The following is a 25,060-nucleotide window of genomic DNA, read 5'->3' as shown; positions in this document are numbered from 1 at the left end:
ATAACGGTTTTTTTTAAAAGCAAACATAAAACCCACACCCCAACGTTTAAACCTCATTTTCAATGGGAAATATCACCTTGCTTACTCTTGTGTTTCATTTTTTAGATAGCCACCTTCATATCTTGTTCCACATCTATCATCGAATAACATTCCCTCTGTACAACAGCAACTACAGAAAACCATTATTTGTGCAGAAACAGATATTACAAAATAGAACTGGTATGTTCACAGCTTCCTCGCTTAATTCTTTGTTTGCAGACTGATTCAGAAGTTGGGGAGAGGAATTGTTGGGAATATTATTTTCATGGTGGTGTCAAAAGAGATACCAATGGATTACTCTTCCTCAATAGCTCTGAGTGTAAAAGCTATCAGCGTAACATTTGCTAAAATGACAGACCAAAACACTGAACTTTACCAACACATTGCATTTCAACAGACACTCCATAGATTATAAATATCTACAACATGCTATGGCAAGAAAGGTCTCTGGGATACACAAAGCAAAGAGAAGCTGAAAATATCAGGACTCAGGGGAATCTGCCAGCATGCAAGAAGAATGTGCCAAATGTTCAATAAGGGCCTGTTGTGTTTCTCTTAAAAAAAATAAGAGTTGTGTCCCTTTCGTGTGTGTTAAAAATCCAATATATGGAATACATTGTTTTCATTCATGCAAGTTACAGTGGTACCTTGGTTCTCGACCACAATTCGTTCCAGAAGTGTGGTCGAGAACCGATTTGGTCGAGTACCGAATTAATTTATCCCATAGGAAATAATGGAAATGGATTTAATTGGTTCCCAGCCCCTATTTCCTTTATTTCCTATGGGATAAAGATCTGAGGAGCTCTATAGTCTAAGCACTCCAAGCTGTAGGAAGGGTGGGGGCAGCTGCAATACCGGCAGTTTCGGGAGGGCTCCTTTCCTCAGTGGTTCGTCTTGTACCTGTAGGCAGCTGCACCAACTTTCACCTTCCCGGCGGCGGCTTTCTATCGAGCAGCAGCAGCGCCAGGAATATCATGTGATGAAGGGAAGCTGCCGGAGCCATCTCAGCAGTTGCCACTGCTCCAGCAGCTTCCCTTCATCATGTGACATTCCCGGCGCTGCTGCTGCTCAAAGGAAAGCCGCCGCCAGGAAGGAGAAAGTTGGTGCAGCTGCCTACAAGTAACAAGACGAACCCCTGAGGAAAGGAGTCCCCCCGAAACTGCCGGTATTGCAGCAGCCCCCACCCTTCCTACACCCTTCCGCTCCAAACTATAGGAAGGGTGGGGGCGGCTGCAATACCGGCAGCTTCGGGGGGCTCCTTTCCTCAGTAGTTCGTCTTGTTACTTGTAGGCAGCTGCACCAACTTTCTCCTTCCCAGTGGCGGTGGCGGTGGTGGTGGCAGCTTTCCATCGAGCAGCAGCAGCGCCGGGAACGTCACATGAGGAAGGGAAGCCGCTGACGTTCCCGGCGCTGCTGCTGCTTGATGGAAAGCCGCCGCCACCACCGGCGGCAGCGGGAAGGAGAAAGTTGGTACAGCTGCCTACAGGTAACAAGATGAATCACTGAGGAAAGGAGCTCCCCGAAGCTGCCGGTATTGCAGCCGCCCCCACCCTTCCTAGAGCTTGGAGCACTTAGACTAGAGACTGGGAGGCTGTTAAGTGGGCGGCCAGGATGGGCTTGTCGGATTCTGACTCCCATTCTGTCTCACCCCGTCCCCTCAGATCTTGTAGCATTTCAGATAATAAACAAAATTTTCTGTGGCTGTTCGGTATCCAAATTTGTGTTGAGATACCGAAGCAAATTGTTGCCGAAAATTTTGTTCGGTATCCGAAATGCACGAGAACCAAGGCGTTCAAGAACCGAGGTACCACTGTATAACTCTTTTCATCATTATTTTTGATATAGAAAGACCTGTACATTCAAACTTTATAAATGGAACTGCAAGCCGAAAAGTCATTTCAACATACAATGCTGTATGACACAAATAATATTTTAAAACTATCATTTTTTTTGCTGGAATATAGCTACTGTATATTTCGCCTTCAGTCTGATAAGGAAAGTAGATTTGAAAACTTAGTAATATACTTAACCTGGTCTGAAGTTCATTGCCTTCTTCTAGCATGTAAAAAACCAAACATGCACAACCTACCAATTTCTTTTGAAGCTTCATTTTTAAAAAAAATGCAGCATTCCCAATCAAAAATTATCATTTTAGAAACTGCTTAATAGCTTCTTTTGCATCTTTCCTCCTTTCTTATTTATGGGTGGAACATCAAGTCAAACAAAATGGAAATAATGTCACATAAATACATTCTGAAGCTATTTGAACCTAGAGCAAATCACACTACTGCTTAATTTCAGATTAAGTCTTAAAATGGCTAGAAGCAACTGTGAAAACCAGGAGAATTGCATTTAAAGGTAGTTGGAACATATTGGAAATAGTTTCCTTAAAGTCCTTAAAAACCATAAACACGTCTTGTAAAGATAAATTGAAATATCAATTAGGAAAGCAGCAGGGAACCCGATACCATATTTTCCTCTGCAGTCATTACTTAATAATCAGTCAGAAGATGTTACCCAGCAAGCCCTTCCATTATTGGCAAATTCTTCCTGCATAATTGGCAAGTCATTTACATTTTCTTCTTCCTTAGATGCTTCTTGTCTTGCATTTCAGCATTGCATGGGGAGATCCGGATTTGCATCATGTGGGATGCACTCTCAAAATAGAGCATATATGTATAAAATTGCTTAGAGCACAGGGGCTCCTTTGGTTGGGACACTGGGTTGATGATTGGCAAGCTCATGCCAGAGACCCAAGTGTTGGTCTATGATGTGGTGAGCGTCCGTCACTCGCTGCAGCTCCTGCCCACCTAGACGTGCAAAAGCATGTGATTGCAAGTAGATAGATAGGTACCACTTCAGTGGGCAACTTTATGGGGACATGAGTGGAGCTTCTCACTGGGCATCCCCCAGCCCATAATGATGTCACCAGCTAATCCTTTCAACTCGGAAATGCCTTGTAATGGGTTTTTAATTGTTTTTAGTATTGGATTATTATTATATGCTGTTTTATTATTGCTGTTAGCCGCCCCGAGTCTCCGGAGAGGGGCGGCATACAAATCCAATAAATAATAATAATAATAATAATAATAATAATAATAATAATAAATAATGCATTTCCGCCTTGAATCTAGTACCACTAGTAGTGTAAACTTGCTCTGCTTTTTGTTGTGAGTGGTCCCCGACCAGTCACAGACTCAGAGGAGGATTGAGCATCAGGAGCCCCTATTAGATGCCTAGGTCAGAAGGTTTAGAAGCAGACAGGAACAGCTTTATGGGAAAAAAATTCTAGAAAATAGTGTATGGAAAAAAGTCTAAACAATTATAGCTCTAGGAAACAGTTGACCACAGCCAGTCTGTATATAAGGGAGGGTTCTTGGGTGAAGGAATATGCTGGCTCTGTTAAAAAGTGCTATTGCTAACATGTTGTAAGCCGCCCTGAGTCTAAGGAGAAGGGCGGCATAAAAATCAAATAAATAAACAAATAAACAAACAAATAAACAAATAAACAAATAAACAAATAAACAAATAAACAAATAAACAAATAAACAAATAAAGAGAGGGAGAGAGAGAGAGAGAGAGAGAGAGAGAGTCCGGTGAGTCACGCAGAGATACCTATGAATGAGAAAGAAACAAAACCTGGACATCTGTAAGCGTATGTGGGTGATTTACGGACTGGTAGTTTGTTATCTCTTGGCCAAGTTGAGTGGGGCCTCTGCCAACATGAACTGAGAAATCTAATCCTGTCTGTACAAATCATCTTTAACCATATATAAAAGTGTTTGAATTGAATCTTTTGACCATGGGGGCTTCTTTGTTCTGATCTGTTAGGCCCAAAGCAAAACACTTTTATCGTAAGAATACCTAAAAATAGGGCAGATTGCTAGGAATGGATGTGTTGAGTTCCGATACTGAATGACTTTAGCTCTTTATTAGGTCACAGGGAGTAACTTTCAGCACAGCATACAAAAGGCAGGGGGGGGGCGCTAAATAGGGACCCAATCCTGCAGGAAATCAATCAGAATTTTCCTACTTTCCTTTCCTGTCGGACTGGAGTGAAAACTTCCCTACTTCTTCAGAACATTAGAGGATGGATGGAAAAGTTAAAGAGGTGAACCAACTACCCGGTCTCCAATAACATTTGAATCCCCCCAAACATGCTGTAGATCAGGCGTCCCCAAACTAGTCAACTTTAAGACTTTAAGCTATGCTGGCTGGAGAATTCTGGGAGTTGAAGTCCATAAGTCTTAAAGTTGCCAAGTTTGGAGACCTCTGCTGTAGATTTTCATACTAGCAATAAAACTGCAAAGCCAAGGGACTGATTACATGCATAGCTGCATTGCTCAGGCTAGAGGGAAGTTCCTCCACAATTCACAACCAGATGATTCAATAGTTAAGTACAGTCAAATTTATTTTGAAGATTTTCAGTTTCTTAGAAAAACAATACTTGGTGATCAATAATATATTCAGCCTGGTAAAATAATTTCACATATTGCTGACAACTGAATGGTAGCTAGAACATAAGGAAGCAGAGGATGGACCTAGTTGGTCTTCACTGGTTAGTACTACTTCCTAAAACATCCTTTTTGGGGGGACTATAATCTAGCATTGGCCATGCTGCCTGGTCATTTATCTTTCCAATATAATTGAAGACATCAATGTTCCAAAAGTTGCCATAGATGGAAGTGGAATTCCATGAATCACTACCCATCTTGATTATTGCAATGCACTCTACATGGAGCTACCTTTGAAGAGTGTTCAGAGATTGCAGATAGTCCAGAATACAGCTGCACAAGCTGTCATGGGTGTACCTCGGTACACCGATATAACATCAATGCTCTGCGTGCTACACTGGCTTTCTATTAATCTCCGGGCACAATTCAAAGTGTTGGTTATTACCTATAAAGCCCTACATGGTTTAGGACCAGGCTATATACAGGACCGTCTCCTGCTGCATACCTCCCTGTTCTGCCGGCATGTTTCAACCGCCCGTAATTACAGGGTAATTAGTCCAGGAAGACACACACCACATGATAAAAGGAAAACCCAAAAGTTTTTATAAACAGAAAAACAGAAACAGCTCCCTTTTTAAATGTCAAAGGGATTTTCTGGTACACAAGGCACAGGTTAAATGCAATCCAATTCCCCCCCCCCTATAACTGGGAAATTGAATCCAGTTCTAAAGTCCAGAGAGTCCACACACACAATCCTGAACAGCAAAAAACCACGATCTTGACGAAACAATGAATCAGATAAAGTGCCATGAGGATAAAACACCAGGCTGCACTTTTATCTGTAGCACTAATTACAGCAGCCCCACCCAAGCACAGGTGGCCTCATTTTCTCTTGTAATAATCCTTCAGTTGTTGTCTCCTATGCATCACTCTACGCATGCATGGATTAATTCTTGTTCAGAATCCAGGGATGATACAGATGATTGATCTCCTCCTGAGCTGTCTGCCAAACTCGCCTCTTCCCTGTCACTCATGCTTCCTTGGTCAGAGGAGACAGATTCTACTGGAAGCAAAACAGGCCTGCGGCATGTGGATGTCTCCCCCACCTCCACCTCCACATTGCTTGGGGCAGGAGCTAGGCCAGAGCTAACTGCAACACCTCACAGTGACCAATAAAATATTACAGAGTTGGCCTCCTCCAGGTCCTGTCAACTAAGCTATGCAGGTTGGCAGAACCACAAGGGAGGGCCTTCTCTGTGGCTGCCCCAGATCTATGGAACCAACTCCTGTCTCCCAATGCCTGTACTGCTCCTATCCTGCTCCTATCTTTCCAAACAGTTATGAAGACCTGGCTTTGCCCACAGGCCTGGGAGCCATGAATATTACATTGTCACGGCCGAATTATGTATGAATATAATGCATGTGTGTTGATTGGACTGCTTACCTTTGGGTTTTTGTAATGGGGTTTGTATTGTTTTAACATTTAATATTTGATTTCTTTTTAGTATTGTACTGTATTTTTATTTTGTTATAAGCTGCCCTGAGTCCCATTGGGATTGGGCAGCATAGAAGTCAAATTAATAATAATAATTTGCAATGAACTCTCCATTGGGTATACAAAACAAGAGGACAAGTCTTGCCCTTTTGAACATATTTCAGGGTTGCATGAAGGTTCGGAGAGGGTTGGGCTTGCTATTTTGAATCACCGCATAGGTAAGGTGAGCAGCAAAGAAATTTAGTAATAAATCAATGAATAAAAATTTGACCCACTCTGCAAACACCGTGACCAGCTACAGATCTTAGTATGAAATAACCAAACCTAACTTCAGCAAATAAGCAAAGGAATTTGCTTCAAAGTCATGTGTTGTTGTATTTTTTAAAAAAATCCTGAAATAATCACCTATAATATCTACCTTGCAGACTTAATTACACTTTAATAAGTAGATTTATGACAACATTCTATCTGTGCTTGGGCAAAAAAGGAAGCAACAGGTTTGTTTGTTTTTTAAAAAAGCTATCACTCATACATGTCTTTAACTTAGAGGATAACCTACAGGCTTTCAGATACTGGCAAATTATCATTCCCTGTAGCCTCAGCCAGCATAATTAATGGCAGAACCTGCTGGGAACAGTATCAAAACTGGAAAATCAGAGTTGAGAGAGATGTATCGATGAATAATGCTGACTGCCTCCACCCAATTTCATGAATGTTAAACCTGTCTATGGAACTGGAGCATCTTCAGGGATAAAGCTCTCACCAAGGCGTGTCTGCATGTGAAAATTCAGAAAATATATATAGGTAGACTTTGACTTGCAACAATTCATTTAGTGACTGTTCGAAATGACAGCAGCACTGGGGGGGGGAAGTGTCTGCTTGTCTTTCATGCTTACTGCCATTGTAGCATCCGCCTGGTCAAACGATCCAAATTCAAATGTTTGGCAACTGATATTAATGACATTTGCAGTGCCCCTAGGTCACATGATCCCCTCTTGTGACCTTTTGACAGGCAGAGTCAATGGGGAAGCCATGTTAACTTAACAACAAACATTGCTAATTGAACAATTGCAGTCTTCGGAAAGGGGTGGCATACAAATATAATAATAATAATAATAATAATAATAATAATAATAATAATAATAATAATAATAATAATAATGTGCAGACTCTGTAAAGAAACAGATGAAACAATTGATCACATACTCAGCTGCTGCAAAAAGATCGCACAGACTGACTACAAGCATAGACATGATGCTGTGGCACAGATGATCCACTGGAACTTGTGCCAGAACTATCATTTACCAGTGGCAAAGAACTGGTGGGATCATAAGCCCGAAAAAGTGGTCGAAAATGAGCAAGCAAAACTACTGTGGGACTTCCGACTTCAGACTGACCGAATTCTGAAGCATAACACACCAGACATTGTGATTGTGGAGAAAAAGAAAGTATGGATCATCGACATCGCAATCCCAGGAGACAGCAGAATTGAGGAGAAGCAGCTAGAGAAATTAGTGAAATATGAAGATCTAAAAATCGAGCTGCAATGACTCTGGCATAAGCAAGTGAAAGTGGTCCCAGTGGTACTTGGCATGCTGGGTGCAGTACCAAAGGATCTCAGCGGACATTTGAAAACCATCAGAATTGACAAAATCTCCATCTGTCAATTGCAAAAGACCGCTTTACTGGGATCGGCAAACATAATTTGCTGCTACATCACGCAGTCCTAGGTGCTTGGGAAGCGCCCGACTGGTGGTGAAATACGAAATCCAGCATAGTGATCTCATTTGCTGTGTTGTATTATAATAATAATAATAATAATAATAATAATAATAATAATAATAATTATTATTATTATTATTATTATTATTATTATTAATTTGCAAGAAAGCTGGTAAAAATGGGACAAAATTCACTTAACAACTGTCTTGCTTAACAACATAATTTTTGGGCTCAATTGTGGTTGGTAATCACACAATTATAGGATACATAATAATAATAATTTAATAATAATTTATTAGATTTGTATGCTGCCCCTCTCCGAGGACTCAGAGCGGCTCACAACAACAATACACAATATACAAATCTAATGTTAAAAAACAATTTAAAAACACTTATTATAAAAAACAATCACACAACCTAAACAAACCATACATGAAAAAACCATATCTGATAACCATATCATATAACCATGCCTATGTCAGTGATGGCGAACCTTTTTTCCCTCGGATGCTGAAAGAGCGTGTGTGCACACTGTTGTGCATATACACAAGTTCACACAACAATAATTCAGTGCCTGAGGAGGGTGAAAACAGCTACTTCTGCTCCCCGGAGACCCTCTGGAGGCTGGAAATGGCCTGTTTCCCAACTTCTGATGGGCCCAGTAGGCTCGTGTTTCACCCTCCCCAGGCACCAAAACTTTGAGATAAGGTTTTAAGTATCACTCTGCATCATCATAACTTCGAATGGTTGCTGAATGAGCTGTCCTTAATCAAATACTATCTGTAATTGTGTATAATTTTTCAATTTTTGTAAACATGCCAAAGCATTTTGGCATAAGTGTTTATAGAATTTTGGAGCCGTTTTTAATTTGAAGAATCACTATTGAGATTCCTGTTAATTATTTCTTGACTCAAGATAGCTTAATCCCTTGCCTCAAAATGTTGTCAGAAAACCTTACAATTAAAGCATATTTGCATATTAATAAATTCACTGGTTAATCAACTAAAACGTCTAGATTAAAGCGTGGGATCTTAGTGAATAAGTTTGGGAGGCCTTTTAACTTTCTCTCAGGGAAGAGAAAACTCTTGGAAACCAGGTGTGGAGAACAGGTTTTTGTCATTTTTGAAATGCAAATTTATTTTAATGAGACATCTGCTGTCAGCTGGAGTGATATTGAGAGGCAGGCTGGGAGATGAAGCATCTTCCAACAGGGAATTTGAAACAGATTTAGTTGTTTACATCTAGATTAGTTTTGCTTCTGTAATTTCTCTCTCTTTTCCAAAATGGAAACATTGTACAGTTTTCAAGACGACTATCAACTGTCAGTCACTGTGAAGACCCAGTGTAAGAGATGACCAGACTGAGGCTAAGGGAGGGATCAAATATGTCATCAGTCATGAGTCTCTGCATCCCCACAAGAGATCTAAGTCCAGCCCCACTTGAATTCCATTGGCTCTTATCTACTGCCAATTTACTTTGGACCTTTAATAGTTCAGATTCTTGTAGAGAGCTTAATCTTGTAATAAATCTTTATACCCACTTGAACTGCCTGGATCTTCTTATTTTGCTGACATATGGCACCCAGCTTTTCAATGCACTCCTTAAACTTCAAATGTTATGGTTGTCAGGATTTGCAATCCTGGGTGATATTTCATTATATTATCATACAAGGTAAAAGTAGAATGTAATGTTAATGCTGAGTCATAGGGTGTGAACTGCAATTTGATTGGGCCAGAGTATTATAAGATATAAATCACAATTCTTGTTGTTGCTGTTGACATTGGTGGTTGTTAGTTGGCCGGCTGGAGCAGTTTGAGCGTGGGTTAGATATTGAGTAGAGTAGTAATAGTGATGAAGAAACCTGGATTGGTTTAGTATCTACTTGTAAATAAGCTGAATATAGAATAGAATAGAATAGAATAGAATAGAATAGAATAGAATAGAATTTTTATTGGCCAAGTGTGATTGGACACACAAGGAATTTGTCTTGGTGCATATGCTCTCAACGTACATAAAATAAAATATACATTTGTCAAGAATCATGTGATACAACACTTAATGATTGTCAAAGGGGTCAAATAAGCAACGAAGAAGCAATATTAATAAAAATCTTAGGATATACGCAACAAGTTACAGTCATACAGTCAACATGGGAGGAAATGGGTGATAGGAATGATGAGAAAAACTAGTAGATGTAAAGTTCCTGTATATAGAAGACTGAAGATATTTTGCACTGAAGAGTAGAACTATTGTTTTTCTACAAATGTCTTTGTCATTTATCTGGTTCATTTATTCCCACAATATATTCTGGACAATGGTAATAAATAAGCACAATTAATAAATAAAAACATGGCAGCGCGCAGGGACCAGCACAGACAGAACTGGATCCGTGATGTCATCTTCATGTCACCAGCAGGTCACTAACGGTTTGATTGATGCAGTCTGAACTGGGAGAAACCTACTCCTGCTGAAGACAGGTGGGTTTCTGAGTCCCCTTGTCTATAAGCAGTTGAGGTTGTATTTCCTTCAAACGCTGGTAGTCCTTTTAGCAGTGGTAATCAATAACTCTCTCACATGCATAGCTAAGGTAACAATTTATGCTCGTTTCTCACCATACAAAAATACATTTTTCCCAAAGAAAATGTATTTCTTGAAAAGGTGAGAAAAATACTATAAGACAGTGTTTCCCAACCTTGGCAACTTGGAGATATTTGGACTTCAACTCCCAGAATCCCCCAGCCAGCGAATGCTGGCTGGGGAATTCTGGGAGTTGAAGTCCAAAAATCTTCAAGTTGCTAAGGTTGGGAAACACTGCTATAAGAGATGGAGTTTGGAAGGATTTTTTTCCCCACCTTAGAAATTGGAACCAGGTGTTCTCCTTTAATGCTTCTTGGCTCTTTGAAGATTAGACAAAAGGGCAATGTGTATTATACGCATTTTGGCTGGATAGATCTGAATAGTACAACTTCGTGACTCAGAGCTAATAGCAAGTGAATAGGACTAAAACCTTACCTGCAAATAATGTCCCTTCTGAATCCAAGGTTGCTTTGTTTTATAATCTATTCAGAACATTCAACAAGCTCAGTAAATTTCACAAAGTGAGGGAAATAGGGATTCTTTTCCCCCTAAGGACATTTTCTCCACTATTGAATTAAAGTTCTATCAATGTATCCTTGAGTTATTACACAAAATTTGGCTGTCCTTGCCAATTTCTCTCGCTTGACTGTATTACATCAGTTCACAGTCATCGCTGGATTCCCAAGCGTGCTCCTTGTTCTAGGCAAGGTGCCTGGAGTTGGAGGGCAGAAGGTTCCTGCTCTTGAGCAATTCTCCCTCAGCACATGAATAGGAGAGAACGAATAGAGTGAGTATGATTTCAGGCTTCTGTCTATCTTTTCATGGCTGGTTAGTCGGTTCCTCTCTTCTTCCTCTCCCTTTTGCTCTCCTCTCCTCCCTCCCCATACTATTAGTAACATCAATCAAACATATTTTAAACGATGCCCTAGATCAGGGATAGACAAAGATGGCTCTTTTATGACTTGTGGACTTCAACTCCCAGAATTCCTGAGCCAGTCATGCTAACTCAGGAATTCTGGGAGTTGAAGTCCACATGTCATAGAAGAGCCAACTTTGCCTACCCCTGCCCTAGAGCAGGGATCTCCAACCTTAGCAACTTTAAGACTTGTGGATAGTGAAGGGCTAGCAAATTTTTTACTACCATACTGTGGGTGTGGCTTATGCAGGACGTCTTGCGTTTTCTTTGAACATCTGTCAGTTCAAATTGAGTGCTCTGGGGTGGAGCTCCATTTTCACTACCGCACTGCGTTCACCCCCGTCCGGGCAGCAGCCCACCCCTGCTTGTGGACTTCAACTCCCAGAATTTTGGGAATTGAAGTCCATAAGTCTTAAAGTTGCCAAGGTGGGAGACTCCTACCCTGTTCTATTTCGCGGGCTCCTGATAAATTCCAATCTCCAGAAAATCGGTTCTTTATTAATAAAACTCACTCTTTATTCAAACTCAAGAAAAATACATGAATGCAAACACAGGGTTAGAAATAGCATTGGAGCCTATTCTAACTCATCTAGAGCCAGCTTCAATCTGGGTCCGGGAAGTGTGCCAACCTCAGTCTTTATCTACATTCCTTAGATAACACCGATTCATTTACTCAAAACATATGCATTAGCTCACCGAAAACTTTTCCTAGCAAAGCATCCAGCACAGATTATCTTTTTAAAGCAGAAATCATGATTTTAAAACTTCTTTAGAATAGAATAGAATAGAATTTTATTGGCCAAGTGTGATTGGACACACAAGGAATTTGTCTTGGTGCATATGCTTTCAGAGTACATAAAATAAAATATACATTTGTCAAGAATCATGTGGTACGACATTTAATGATTGTCATAGGGATCAAATAAGCAATGAAGAAGCAATATTAATAAAAATCTTAGGATATAAGCAACAAGTTACAGTCATACAGTCAACATGGGAGGAAATGGGTGAAAGGAATGAAACTATTAGAATAGAAGTGCAGATTTAGTAGAAAGTCTGACAGTGTTGAGGGAATTATTTGTTTAGTAGAGTGATGGCATTCAGAAACAAACTGTTCTTGTGTCTAGTTGTCTTGGTGTGCAGTGCTCTGTAGCGACTTTTTGAGGGTAGGAGTTGAAACAGTTTGTGTCCAGGATGTGAGGGGTCAGTAAATATTTTCCCCGCCCTCTTTTTGACTCATGCAGTATACAGGTCCTCAATGGAAGGCAGGTTGGCAGCAATTGCTTTTTCTGCAGTTCTGATTGTCCTCTGAAGTCTGTGTCGGTCCTGTTGGGTTGCAGCACCAAACCAGACAGTTATAGCACATTCCCAGTTTCTCATCCCTTCCATAGAATTACGTTGAGGTTCCATGCCCCAGGTGACATCCCACCTCAAAGAGCTAAGGCTGTGAATTAATACCTTTTACTCTGGATCTCCTCTCGTCCTCTGGCCATTCTTCTATAGCAAGGATTTATCCAACTGTTTTCCACTAACATGTCTTCCTCACTGTCTGACTGAGACCATTCTCCCAATGTCATATCAGCCCCCTCAGACTCTCCCCAGTCACTTTCTGCCTCACTCTCACTCTCAGCTTCCTCTGGCAGCCATCCCTGGCCCAGGGTACCCAAAGGAGCCTGGCGCATCCTCTTCAGAATCAGGCATGACCTGCGGTGGACAAGGAGCACTCACAACGTGCCCTAGGCAGCAAGAGAGCAGACCCTGCCCAGATCGTGCAGCTAGCTACATCCTACGGAGCTGTACACTTTAAAATGAAAATGACTAAAATGGAATAATACTGGGGAACTGGCAATCATTTGGTGTATGATTGATTGTGTGCTTGTTTTTTATATATATTGGGGTTGTTTTTATGAATTTTTTTAACCTAAAACTGTAATTTAGATTACTAAATATTAGATTTGTTACTATGTACTGTTTTTGCCATTGTTGTGAGCCGCCCCGAGTCTGCAGAGAGGGGCGGCATATAAATCCAATACATTTAATCTAATCTAATCTAATCAAGCAAAAAGCAAGTTTGGATGCCCTTATTATATTTGGGATCTTGGATCCCTGGAAAAGTTCATTTTAAAGGAGGGAAGAACGGGGTATTTGTAGTGGTTGTGACTGGCTTCAAACAGTTGGGCATGCTCAGGTGGTTAAAGCCTTGTGTGGGTGTAATGCATGAACCCAAATTAAAAAGGGGTGGAACTTTGATCCTCCACTCCTGCCCACCATTAGGAAAGGAATTTTTTTAAATCAAAAAGTTCCCCCGGGAGCATCTGCAGAGACTATCATTGGTTTCATAATGGTGGGCAGGAATGGAGAATCAAAGGAGGCCCTTCGCCATCTTGTTTTCAAATTTATTTTTGCTTTATTGTCCGCAGGAATCCTTTGATTCAGTAGATCATGCCTGTGTGTAGAACACATTTATTTATTTATTATTTATTTATTAAATTTGTATGCCGCCCCTCTCCGTAGACTCGGGGCGGCTCACAACAGTAATAGAAAAAAGCAATGTACAATACAAATCTAATAATTAAAATTAAACATCCAGGCTAAAAGAAATAGCAATAGCACTTCGACTTATATACTGCTTCATAGTGCTTTTACAACGCTCTCTGAGCAGTTTACAGAGTCAGTGTATTGCCCCCAACAATCTGGGTCCTCATTTTACAGATCTCACAAGGATGGAAGGCTGTCAGAAGAGGTATCATGCAGTGCTGTATTGTAACCACTCTACCACCATGCTCCTAAAGACCTACATGGCATCGGACCAGATTGCTTACGGGACCACCTTCTGTTACATACATCCCAGTGGCCGATCAGGTCCCACAGAGTTGGCCTTCTCCAGGTCCCGTAGACCAGACAATGTCATCTGGTGGGGCCTAAGGGAAGAGCCTTCTCTGAGGTGGCCCCAGCCCTCTGGAATCAGCTCCCTCCAGAGATTTGAACTGCCCCCACCCTTCTTATCTTTTGCAAGATCCTTAAGACCTGTCTATGTTGCCAGGCATGGGGCAGCCAGTACATGCCCCGCCCTTCTGACTAATAAATGTTATGGTTGGATATGACTGTGAAATATTGTTTTTTAAGATAATGGGATTTTAGTCATAGTTTTAATTATTAGGTTTGTGTTGTACATACTCCTGGTCAGTTGGAGGATGATGAAGAGCTTGATGACTCTGATACAGATAGTGCTTATGAATTAGTGGCAGGCCCTGGGTTACAGGTATCAGAACAGGTGGGAGGCCAGCCACAGGATGTGGCTCTGAGTGCAGACTCTAGTGAAGGAGAAACAGACAATCACTGGTTAAATCCTCACTTCAGAAGAGTTAAAAAGCGCAGAGAGCAAGTGTTAGGGAAAAGATATTAAGGAGAGGAATGGGTAAATTACTGGAGTGATGTATTCGTCACGTCAGGGAGCCAGCGGGGAAGGAGGGCGGAGTTTTCAATGTTGTAAATCTATCATGAGACGTGTGTCGTTTTGGCTCCAGAGTAAGTTATCTTATTCTTTGTTATTTCACAGCTATTCCTGGTGCTTTTGAACTAAGCTGCATAGACATAAATCTTAAGATAAGGGAGTTCGCTGGCTGGGGAATTCTGGGAGTTGAAGTCCAAATATCTTCAAGTTGCCAAGGTTGGGAAACACTGCTCTACATCCACCATTGAGGCCAAAATTTCTGTTGTTAAGCAAGAGGACATTTGTTAAGTGAGCTTCACCCCATTTCACGGCCTTTATTGACGTAATTGTTAAGTGAATCACCACAGTTGATAAGTTAGTAACATGGTTGTTAAGTGAATCTGGCTTCCCCACTGATTTTGCTTGTCAAAAATTGACCTTAGGACACAGCCATGGTTGCAAGTATGACCCAGTTGCCAAGCGCCTGAATTTTGATCACATGATCATACCGAGGCTACAAAGGTCATAAGTGTGAAAAATGGTCATAAGTCATTTATTTCACTGCTGTTGTAACTTCGAACGGTCACTAAATGAACAGTTTTAAGTTGAAGACTGTCTGTACAGTGAACAAGATGGCGCTAGAAAAAACTGAATTTGGAGAAGCAGTACAGGGAAGGAGATTGGAGCTGTAATACTCGCATGTATATTCAGACAGCATTATTTTGTGAGGTAAAAGTGAAGAAGGCTTCGATGAGTGTTAAACATAGTATTAAATATTAAGAAGACAAATATTATTTCGACAAGGATGCTTTGTGAATTCATTCTGACTGTGGAGAAGTGAAGTTGGTCGATGGTGTTGGTTTTGGAGGTCAAAGAGTAAAGATACACCCAGGTGTGCTGGAGAAGTAAACAGATTAATGCAAGGGAGGATTAATGCAATGCCAAACTTAAATAAAATCCTGAAGGCTATTTCCATGGCAACAACAATCAAAATAGTTAAAGCAGTGTAGCTTTTTCCCCCCCAATGAAAGCTAGAACTGAGGAAAAGTGAGTGAAAGTAGATTTTTGCCTTCAAATGATGGATCTAGTAATTGCGAATATCAGAGACTGCAAGACCAACCAATCAATCGGTCCTGGAAGAAATAAAGATTGACTGTTCCATTCAGGGGATGATTAGTAAGCAGCAGTTTCTATTTTGGGACATGTAATGCGAGTAAATGATGGATTGGGGGAAAAAATAACTGTCAAGGTGGAGGGAAAGACAACAAATAAGGTAGATGGGTGGAATCAGGGCTATCATTCAACTTCCGAGCAGGTGTCTGAATTATTGCTGAGGTCAAGTTGAAAGGAGAACATTTTGATCATACAGGAACCAGGCGTCAAACCCAACTTGATGACAATCAGCTAAGATTGTTTGGCTTGAGAATTGGGAATGAGATACAGCCAATGTTCTGAAACCAAATAGTGGTATTAGGTATTAGTCTGCGGAGAGGGGCGGCATACAAATCTAATAAATAATAATAATAATAACATAGGAGGCTGTAAAAGGGAGGCAAAGTCTAAATAGAAATATCCAGTGATTTGGTCAATAAAAATTACCTCCTACTTCCAGAGTAATTTTTTGGGATGAGATACTTTTAAATGTCCAAGTAGGGTAGCTGAAATTTAGATTGGTAACCCGCAAATAATAAATTATCCATATAAATGGAATTATTATTATTATTATTGTTGTTGTTGTTGTTGTTGTTGTTGTTGTTATTATTATTATTATTATTATTATTATTATTATTATTATTAAAATTTATATGCTGCCCCTCTCCGAAGACTCGGGGTGGCTTACAACATATAAAAACAGTATACATCGAGATATGATTCATTAAAATTAAAACTAAGAATTACATTTAAAAAACTAAAAAAGCCTATTAGCATACACACATGTCCATTCAAACAAGCCCACTATACAATCATTGGTCAGGGAGTAGAATCTAATGACCCCAAGCTTGGCGGCATGAATGAGTCTTTAGACTCTTATGGAGGGTGGGGAGAATGGGGGCAACACGAATCTCGGGGGGGAGTTGATTCCAGAGGGCCGGGGCTGCCACAGAGAAGGCTCTTCCCCTAGGCCCCACCAGACGGCATTGTCGGGCTGATGGGAAATGGAGAAGGCCACTCTTTAGACCTAACCAGTCGCTAGGATTCATGTGGCAGGAGGCAGTCCCGTAAGTAATCTGGTCCCATGCCATGTAGGGCTAATAGGTACCACTTTGGCGGGAAGATAATAGCATTCCATGAGCCTTGATGTACAATTTTGCTGACCACATGACCATGGGTCTTTGGGCAACAGTGGCTCCCTTGGCTAAGAAACAGTGGTGAGCACTGGTCCCTAGAGCAGGACACAACTGGCAGGACATAACTAGACATATACTGTACTTTTAATAATTTATCCCGAATTCCTTCGAACAAGCACAATGAAAATTAAGACGGTCCAGCACTGCCCTCAGGTGGCCAAAATAAATTATTTACACATGCTCTGATTTTTTATGAGCCTTGGAAAATGTGACTAACACTCCCACACACATATACATACACACATACACCCCAAAAAGAAAGGAAAAAAAGGGAAAGGAAAGGAAAGGAGGAAAGGTTTTCAACTTTTCCATGGGTGGATATTATATTTTGTACATAAAAAAACATAGATTAAAAAATCTTATTATACAGGATTATTCAACACTAAGCAGGTTAGAATAAATTAAAATGACTGCATTAATAATGTGTCTGAAATAAAACAATCAAAAAATAAATGCTCCTAAAGACCAAGCTTGATGCAATGTTAGCAAGTTTCTGGTCAAATCTTTCTTTCTTTCTTTCTTTCTTTCTTTCTTTCTTTCTTTCTTTCTTTCTTTCTTTCTTTCTTTCTTGGATTTGTATGCCGCCCCTCTCCGTGGACTCAGGATGGCTAACAACACTCCTCTCAACTGAAAATAGTTGGGAGGAGGAGAAAATTATTCAAATCATTACCATTACAAAAGGACTTTTAATTTTGATGACTGCCTATGTCCAATATCATTTAGATTTAGAAGAATTATACAAGATTAATTTGGTAAAAGGGAAAAAAAACTTATTTCACCTGTTCGGGATAGATTCATATGTCAAAGTTTATAGATTACCAGATGTATTACCGCTGATATTTGCAACTATACTTCAAGTTAAGCTCTTAGATATTTCAATTGTACAGTTTGAAGCCACAAAACTTTGACAAGCATATCCCTTTCCCTGGTATCCCCAGGGTACCCACCCACCCCCTCTTTCGGCAAAGGAAGAAATTCTTCAAACTGTCAATATTCCCTACAAAAAACAAAGTGCTACACACACACACACATATACACACATATACACACACATTGCTATAGGGGGATACATACATACATATATAGGTAGGTAGATACGTTCATATATTCCAAATTGGTAAAGAGCTGATAAAGAAATAAAGGGAGGCTAATATAGATCTATTTCAAGCTATTCGGCTCTCATCAGCTAGCCATGCCCTTCTAGGATTCGAACCTGTGGGGCTGAAAGGCAAAAGGAAGCAGTATGCTCCCTCCCATATTTGGATATAGCAGGTGACTCGACAGAAATACATACATATACATACATACATATATACATATATACTAATATACTAATATACTACTACTACTACTACTAATAATAATAATTTATTAGATTTGTATGCCGCCCCTCTCCGAGGACTCAGAACGGCTCACAACAGCAACAAAATACATTATGATACAAATCAAATATTAAAACTAATTTAAAAACCAATTATTACTAAAAAAAACCCATAATATATATACTCTCTCGTGTGTGTGTGTGTGTGTGTGTGTGTGTGTGTGAATATACAGGTACATCCTACTTTTTGGAGCTCTTTGTGGCAGATCTGAAATTTTTCTTATTTCTTTTCCTTTCATGAATGAGACAGGCAGGCAGGCAAATGAGGTTAGGAAAGACTACATTAAATAAAATGACAGCAGCTGGAGTTCACCTCTGGATCCATCCCACAGCCCTCACTGGCTACTCTCACTGGTTTCACTCAACACTTGTTTGGATCTGTTCTTGTCCAGGACTTGAAACCAATGTATTGGGAGGGAGGATGCTGGCTTTTTGGCAAAATGGATACTGACTGAAAGGCAGCTGATGCCCCAGAAGTCTGAATTTGACCCAGACTACAGATGGCAGCATTTGGATAATGTAGTCTGTATTTGGCAATTCAGCAAAGTAGAGCCTGATTGGGGTGGTCCTTGATTGGAAGAACCCAGGAAATGCCAGGGCTGTAGACTAGACTGGGAAGAAGAATATGGCAGCCAACCATTTCCAAACTGGAAAACAGCATGGACACATTGATGCAACGATTTAATACCACCGACAACGCTGCTACCCTTCAAAGGACCTTGATCATGTAGCAGAATGGTCAAATAACTGGCAACTTCAAATCTCAACCAAGAAATGCTCTGTCTTACACATTGGCAAAAAGAATCAAAATACAAAATACAAACTTGGAGGAAACGAACTTGTAGATGACGCTCACTCTGTCAGAGATCTTGGAGTAGTCATATCCAAGGATCTAAGTGCTAGAGCCCACATATCCACTGTAACAACATTGCCAAAAAAGCACAAAGCACAACATTACCAAAAAAGCACAAAGAGTTGTTAATCTGACCTTACGTAGGTTCTTCTCTGGCAACATTGCACTGCTAACGAGAGCATACAAAACATTTGTTAGACCAATTCTAGAATACAGCTCACCAGTCTGGAACCTGCATTGCATATCAGACATTAGTACAATCGAGAGAGTCCAGAAATATTTCCTAAGAAGAATCCTTCACTCCTCCGCTCGCAACAAAATACCTTATGCCACCAGACGTGAAATACTGCAATTAGACAATTTACAATTACGTTGCCTCCGATCAGATCTAAATGTAGTTCATAAAATCATATACCAAAATGTCCTTCCTGTTAATGACTACTTCACCTTCAACCGCAGCGATACACGAGCATGTAATAGATTGAAACTAAATGTAAACCGCTCTAAACTTGACTGCAGAAAATACGACTTCAACAATAGAGTGATCAATGCCTGGAATGCACTACCTGACTCTGTGGTTTCTTCCCCAAACCCCAAAAACTTTAACCTCAGATTGTCTACTGTTGACCTCTCCCCATTTTTAAGAAAGGGGCATGCATAAGCACACCATTGTGCCTACCGTCCCTGTCTTACTGCCCTATTGTCCTTTTTTAATCATTACTTTTTACTTTATTTATTTATTTTTATTTATTTTATTTATTCATTTGTCCAATACACAAATACATAGGAAGAAAAATAGACATGTAGTAATATATATAAGGGTAAAGTGAACTTAGAGGAGAGGATATATGAAAGAAAGAAAATATATATGATAAGTGAGAGAAAGGAAAGACAATTGGACAGGGGACGAAAGGCACACCAGTGCACTTATGTACGCCCCTTACTGGCCTCTTAGGAACCTGGAGAGGTCAATCGTGGAGAGTCTAAGGGAGAAATGTTGGGGGTTAGGGGTTGACACAATTGAGTCCGGCAATGAGTTCCACGCTTCGATAACTCGATTGTTGAAATCATATTTTTTATAGTCAAGTTTGGAGCGGTTCATATTAAGTTTGAATATGTTGTGTGCTCTTGTGTTGTTGCGGTTGAAGCTGAAGTAGTCATTGACCGGTAGGACGTTGCAGCATATGATCTTGTGGGCAAAACTCAAATCATGTTTTAGGCGCCATAGTTCTAGGCTTTCTAGGCCCAGGATTGTTAGTCTATTTTCGTAGGATATTCTGTTTCTTATACTTATACATATACTTACGTTATGTTTATACAAACTACTATCCTATACATGTTTGACAAATAAATAAATAAATAAATAAAATAAAAAATAAACAAGTCAAGATCTACCAGTGGTGAAGCTTTATTGAAGGACGTCCTTATTTTTACCAACTTAGTAGGTTGATTTCCACTTCTCCCATTAACTGAAGGAGGTTTATAAGAAATCAGTTATCAGTTTTCGATAGAAAATTCAGGTAAGATTATGTATATTCGGTCAGAGTCACAATCAAACGACAGCTAAGGAGCTGAAGACTTACGTTTAGCACCTGAATGCACAGTTCAGCAACCAGCTTCCTAATCATGCTTAGATCTATAACGTAAACAGAATAAGGATATCAAGCTTGGAGAAGAAAGGACAAAGGCATTGATGTTCTTTAAAAAGAAATATCCCAGGATGATTTGTCCTGAAATTACAAGGCTACAGCGCCATCTAGTGAAAACTGCTGAATAGATTCAATTATCCCCAAAATTTCATAGCTTCCTTCCCAATCACTGCATTTGTCACACTATGTATATCTGCCAAATACCAGAATGCTTAGAGGGAGGGAAAAGGCAAATAATTAATTTTCACTTACAGACTAATGACCCAGAAAAAGAGCAAGAATGAAAGCCCCTCATCCATCCAGTTGTTTATTTTAAACATTATGATTTTAACATTAATTAAAAAACCCATTTAATTTAAAAATGAAGAATGAGCTCAACTTCTAATTCTGCTGATAGGCCCAATTTGGAAGTGTGACATATGAGAACAAGTTAAGTCTTGTAACTGGTCACATTCAAGAACCTGATAAAGTGAATGAAGCCCAAAGTAATGTTAGCCATGCTACCTCAAAGAAGCTATGATAAATTTGAAAACTCAGGCGATAGCTGTTCATATGAATGACAGAAAGCCCATCGCACTATTCAACTCATCCATAAAGGAAACTGAAATATATTCCATTACATATTCTCTCTAAGAATTCCAAGATCAGAAGAAACCCTTCAACTCTCCTTTTAGAGTCACCCAGTACTAGTCATCACTTTGATGAACTACTCCACTTCATTGTATGAATTTCCTTTGATGGTGAGAGTTGACAAAAGTGTCACTGAATTGAGTCACCCATCAGAAAGTTCTGTGCAAACTAGCAAAGAATAAATCCTACCGTGTCTATCAATTCTGTCTCTACAAAGCAGTGCTCAAATCTATCTATCATCTATCTATCTATCTATCTATCTATCTATCTATCTATCTATCTATCTATCTATCTTTCTATCATCATCTATCTATCTATCTATCATCTATCTATCTATCTATCTATCATCTATCATCTATCTATCTATCTATCTATCTATCTATCTATCTATCTATCTATCAATCATCTATCTATCTATCTATCTATCTACCATCTATCTATCTATCTATCTATCTATCTATCTATCTATCTATCATCTATCTATCTATCATCTATCTATCTATCATCTACCTACCTGCCTGCCTGCCTGCCTACCTACCTACCTACCTACCTACCTACCTACCTATCTATCTATCTATCTATCTATCTATCTATCTATCTATCTATCTATCTATTAGATTTCTAGGCCGCCCTTCTCCTGAGACACAGGGCGACTTACAACAAAAGTTAATTCAAAAACATGTAAGAAATCTACATTAAAATACACACTAAAACCCCAATACCGCTGTATAGAGCGCTAGTGAGACCACATTTGGAATACTATGTTCAGTTCTGGAGACCTCACCTACAAAAAGATATTGACAAAATTGAACAGGTCCAAAGACGGGCTACAAGAATGGTGGAAGGTCTTAAGCATAAAACTCATCAGAAAAGACTTAATGAACTCAATCTATATAGTCTGGAGCAGGCGTCTCCAAACTTTTTACACAGGGGGCCAGTTCACTGTCCCTCGGACTGTTGGAGGGCTGGACTATTAAAAAAAACTATGAACAAATCCCTATGCACACTGCACATACCTTATTTTAAAGTAAAAAACAAAATGGGAATGTACTATTTAGAGGGGGGGAAGAAGTCTGAAATTCATATATGTTTATGTTTTGTTTTTAATTTTCTTTTGTTAACATCTGATTTTCTTGGCTTATAGAAAAATGTATAAAGAAAGAAGGAAGCACTTTGGCATAATGGTTAATGAGTTAGAAATATAGTTGGTGTACTTTTTGAAGGAACATTAAGGAGGGAATTTAATTAAAAGAAAATGAATGTAACTGGATGACAAAATTAGAAAAAAAACTTTTGCAACTTTTTTGATGATTGATATTACTTACTAACAAAATACCGCATTTTATTCATAGAAAATTAGATGGAACACTATGTTGTGTCACTCACCTGCGGGCTGGATAAATGGCCTCAGTGGGCCGCATGCGGCCCGCGGGCCATAGTTTGGGGACCACTGGTCTGGAGGATAGAAGGGAAAGGGGGGACATGAACACTATAGTGCCTTCCGTCCCCTGTCCTATTGCTCACCTATATTTCCTATACCTTTCTTCTACTCCTATATCTCTTCTTCTATTCTTTCATTTCATTTCAAGTAGTAGAAGAGCACAGCCGAGAGGTGGATGGTTCAAAAGACCACAAACAGAGGGCAATCCTTCTGCAGCAAAGTGCTGGGCAGCTCCACCCTGGAGTGCCGAGGTATTTTTACACACACACCAAAAAAAGTCATCCGTCCCCCCTGGGCAATGGTGTCCTGCTTTACCAAGATTATAATCTGATCACTTTAGTTTAACACCCTGTGGGAAGAAAAGTCATAAAATGGGATAAAAGTCACTTAACAGCTGTTTTGCTTAGAAATAGAATTTGGGGGCTCGGTTGCGGTCATAGATCAAGGATTACCTGAAGTGTGATAGCTGAGTTTGTAGCCGCAAATTTCTAAGTTGAGATGGATGTCCGCCAATGCTGTCTGTTCCTCAGGCAAGCTGCCTCTCTTTGCTTGACTGCCAACTACTCAATTTTAAACTGGCTTGACCTGTTTTTTTCTGTTTCCCAGTGTGTTTTTCTTCTTCTTCTGGCAATGGATAACTCTAGCTTTCCTTCCAAGAAATGACTAGACATATGCAAAATAGGCAATGGACATTTTCCCCCAATCATATTTGGACAATTTAATATCACGCTATTTTTGTACCCACTTAGCATGGGAGGGAAGTGTGTTAATTGTTGGCATTATGTTACCAGCCAGACAAAGAATATTTTGTTTTTATTTTTTATTTTTTTAACTTCTCATATGTATTACAACAAACCTGAAACTCAAATCATGCCTACGTTTTGATCTTTCTTCGTTTATTTTTCTTCCAAACGATTAAGTAAGACTGATGTGACTATCTCGTTCTCAATATATATAAAGCCACGTCTCCAACCTGGTTAATGCTGGGACTTTTGATCCCAATTTATTTCTAGAAGGCCTTAGTTTGATGTAATACAGGGAGATTACACGCAAACACCAAGTGTTGTGGTTAGCTCTGGCCCAGCTCCTACCCCAAGGACTGTGGATGTGGGGGAGACATCCACATGCTGCAGGCCTGTTTTGCCCCCGGTGGAATCTGCTGATGAAGGCTCCTCTGACCAAGAAGACATGAGTGACAGGGAGGAGGAGAGTGTGGCAGACAGCTCAGAAGGAGATCAATTATCTCTCTCCTCCTTGCATTCAGAACAAGAGTTAATGATACAACTGAGAGATTATTATCAAAGAAAATGAGGCCACCTGTGGTTGGGTGGGGCTGTGGTAATTAGTGAGGCTGCTATAAAGAGCAGCCTGTGGGTTTGGCCATTGTGGAGGATTATCTGATCATTGTGTTTCGTGACTGCTTTACTGACTTTGACCTTTTGTGTGCTGATTTTTCCCTGCTTTGAAACTAAACCAGGGCAAAGTGTGTGTCACTTTGTGAAAGAAGGACTGTGAATTGCCTCACAGCTGCAATCTAAGTATCACAGAACTGATAAGGGACTTGTACAAATTACCAGTTTGGTTGGAGACGAGTGCTCTTTGCTATACCAAAAAAGGGATTGGTTTAAGTGAATTTTCATTATAAAGAACATTGTTTTGAATTTTCAAACGTGTGTGTGTGTCTGAAATTTGTACCTGTGAATTTTTGGGAGGATTCTACTAGAGAGCCTGACAGAACACCAAGTTGCATAAATCAACAAAAGGCACGTTTAAAAACTCTTCTTAAGAAATTAATAATGAAAAACCACAATCCATAAGTCCATACTTGAGGCATGCGCACAGGCCTCAATGAAGCCTGTGAATGGCAAAAAACAGCCTATTGGGTCCATTTTTTGCCATCTGCTAGCTTCAGAGGCTTTCCTGAATCCTGCAGAGGGCAAAATTGGCCTGCCCCACCTTCTGGAAGACTGAAAATCCACTGGCCGGAATGTGCATTGATAGTATATCTCGGAGCAGCTAGGCTGCAAGTCCTTCGACACATGCAGAGCAGAGTTTTTGATAAGAGTTTTTGATAAGGATGTGTGATACAGCCAGTAACAACACAGACTTAGTATGCTAAACA

The 25,060-nt window shown here is 39.9% G+C and overlaps 1 protein-coding gene across 1 annotated transcript in view; it reads right to left on the bottom strand.

Annotated features, from left to right (window-relative positions):
* KCNK1 (potassium two pore domain channel subfamily K member 1) overlaps positions 1 to 23,546 on the bottom strand; it is a 114,347-nt gene extending 90,801 nt beyond the window's left edge. Inside the window, exons 1-2 of the mRNA XM_070733972.1 lie at positions 23,391 to 23,546; positions 20,802 to 20,854 (exon numbers count right to left, since the gene is read on the bottom strand). Of these exons, the coding sequence (XP_070590073.1) occupies positions 20,802 to 20,846 (45 nt within the window). The 5' untranslated portion in view covers positions 20,847 to 20,854; positions 23,391 to 23,546. The remainder of the gene's footprint in view (positions 1 to 20,801; positions 20,855 to 23,390) is intronic.
* Positions 23,547 to 25,060: the final 1,514 nt, after the last annotated feature.

The sequence above is a fragment of the Erythrolamprus reginae genome, chromosome 1 (genome assembly GCF_031021105.1).
Source record: "Erythrolamprus reginae isolate rEryReg1 chromosome 1, rEryReg1.hap1, whole genome shotgun sequence".
NCBI classification, from domain to species: domain Eukaryota; kingdom Metazoa; phylum Chordata; class Lepidosauria; order Squamata; family Dipsadidae; genus Erythrolamprus; species Erythrolamprus reginae.
This window is presented reverse-complemented; position numbering and strand designations above follow the sequence as displayed.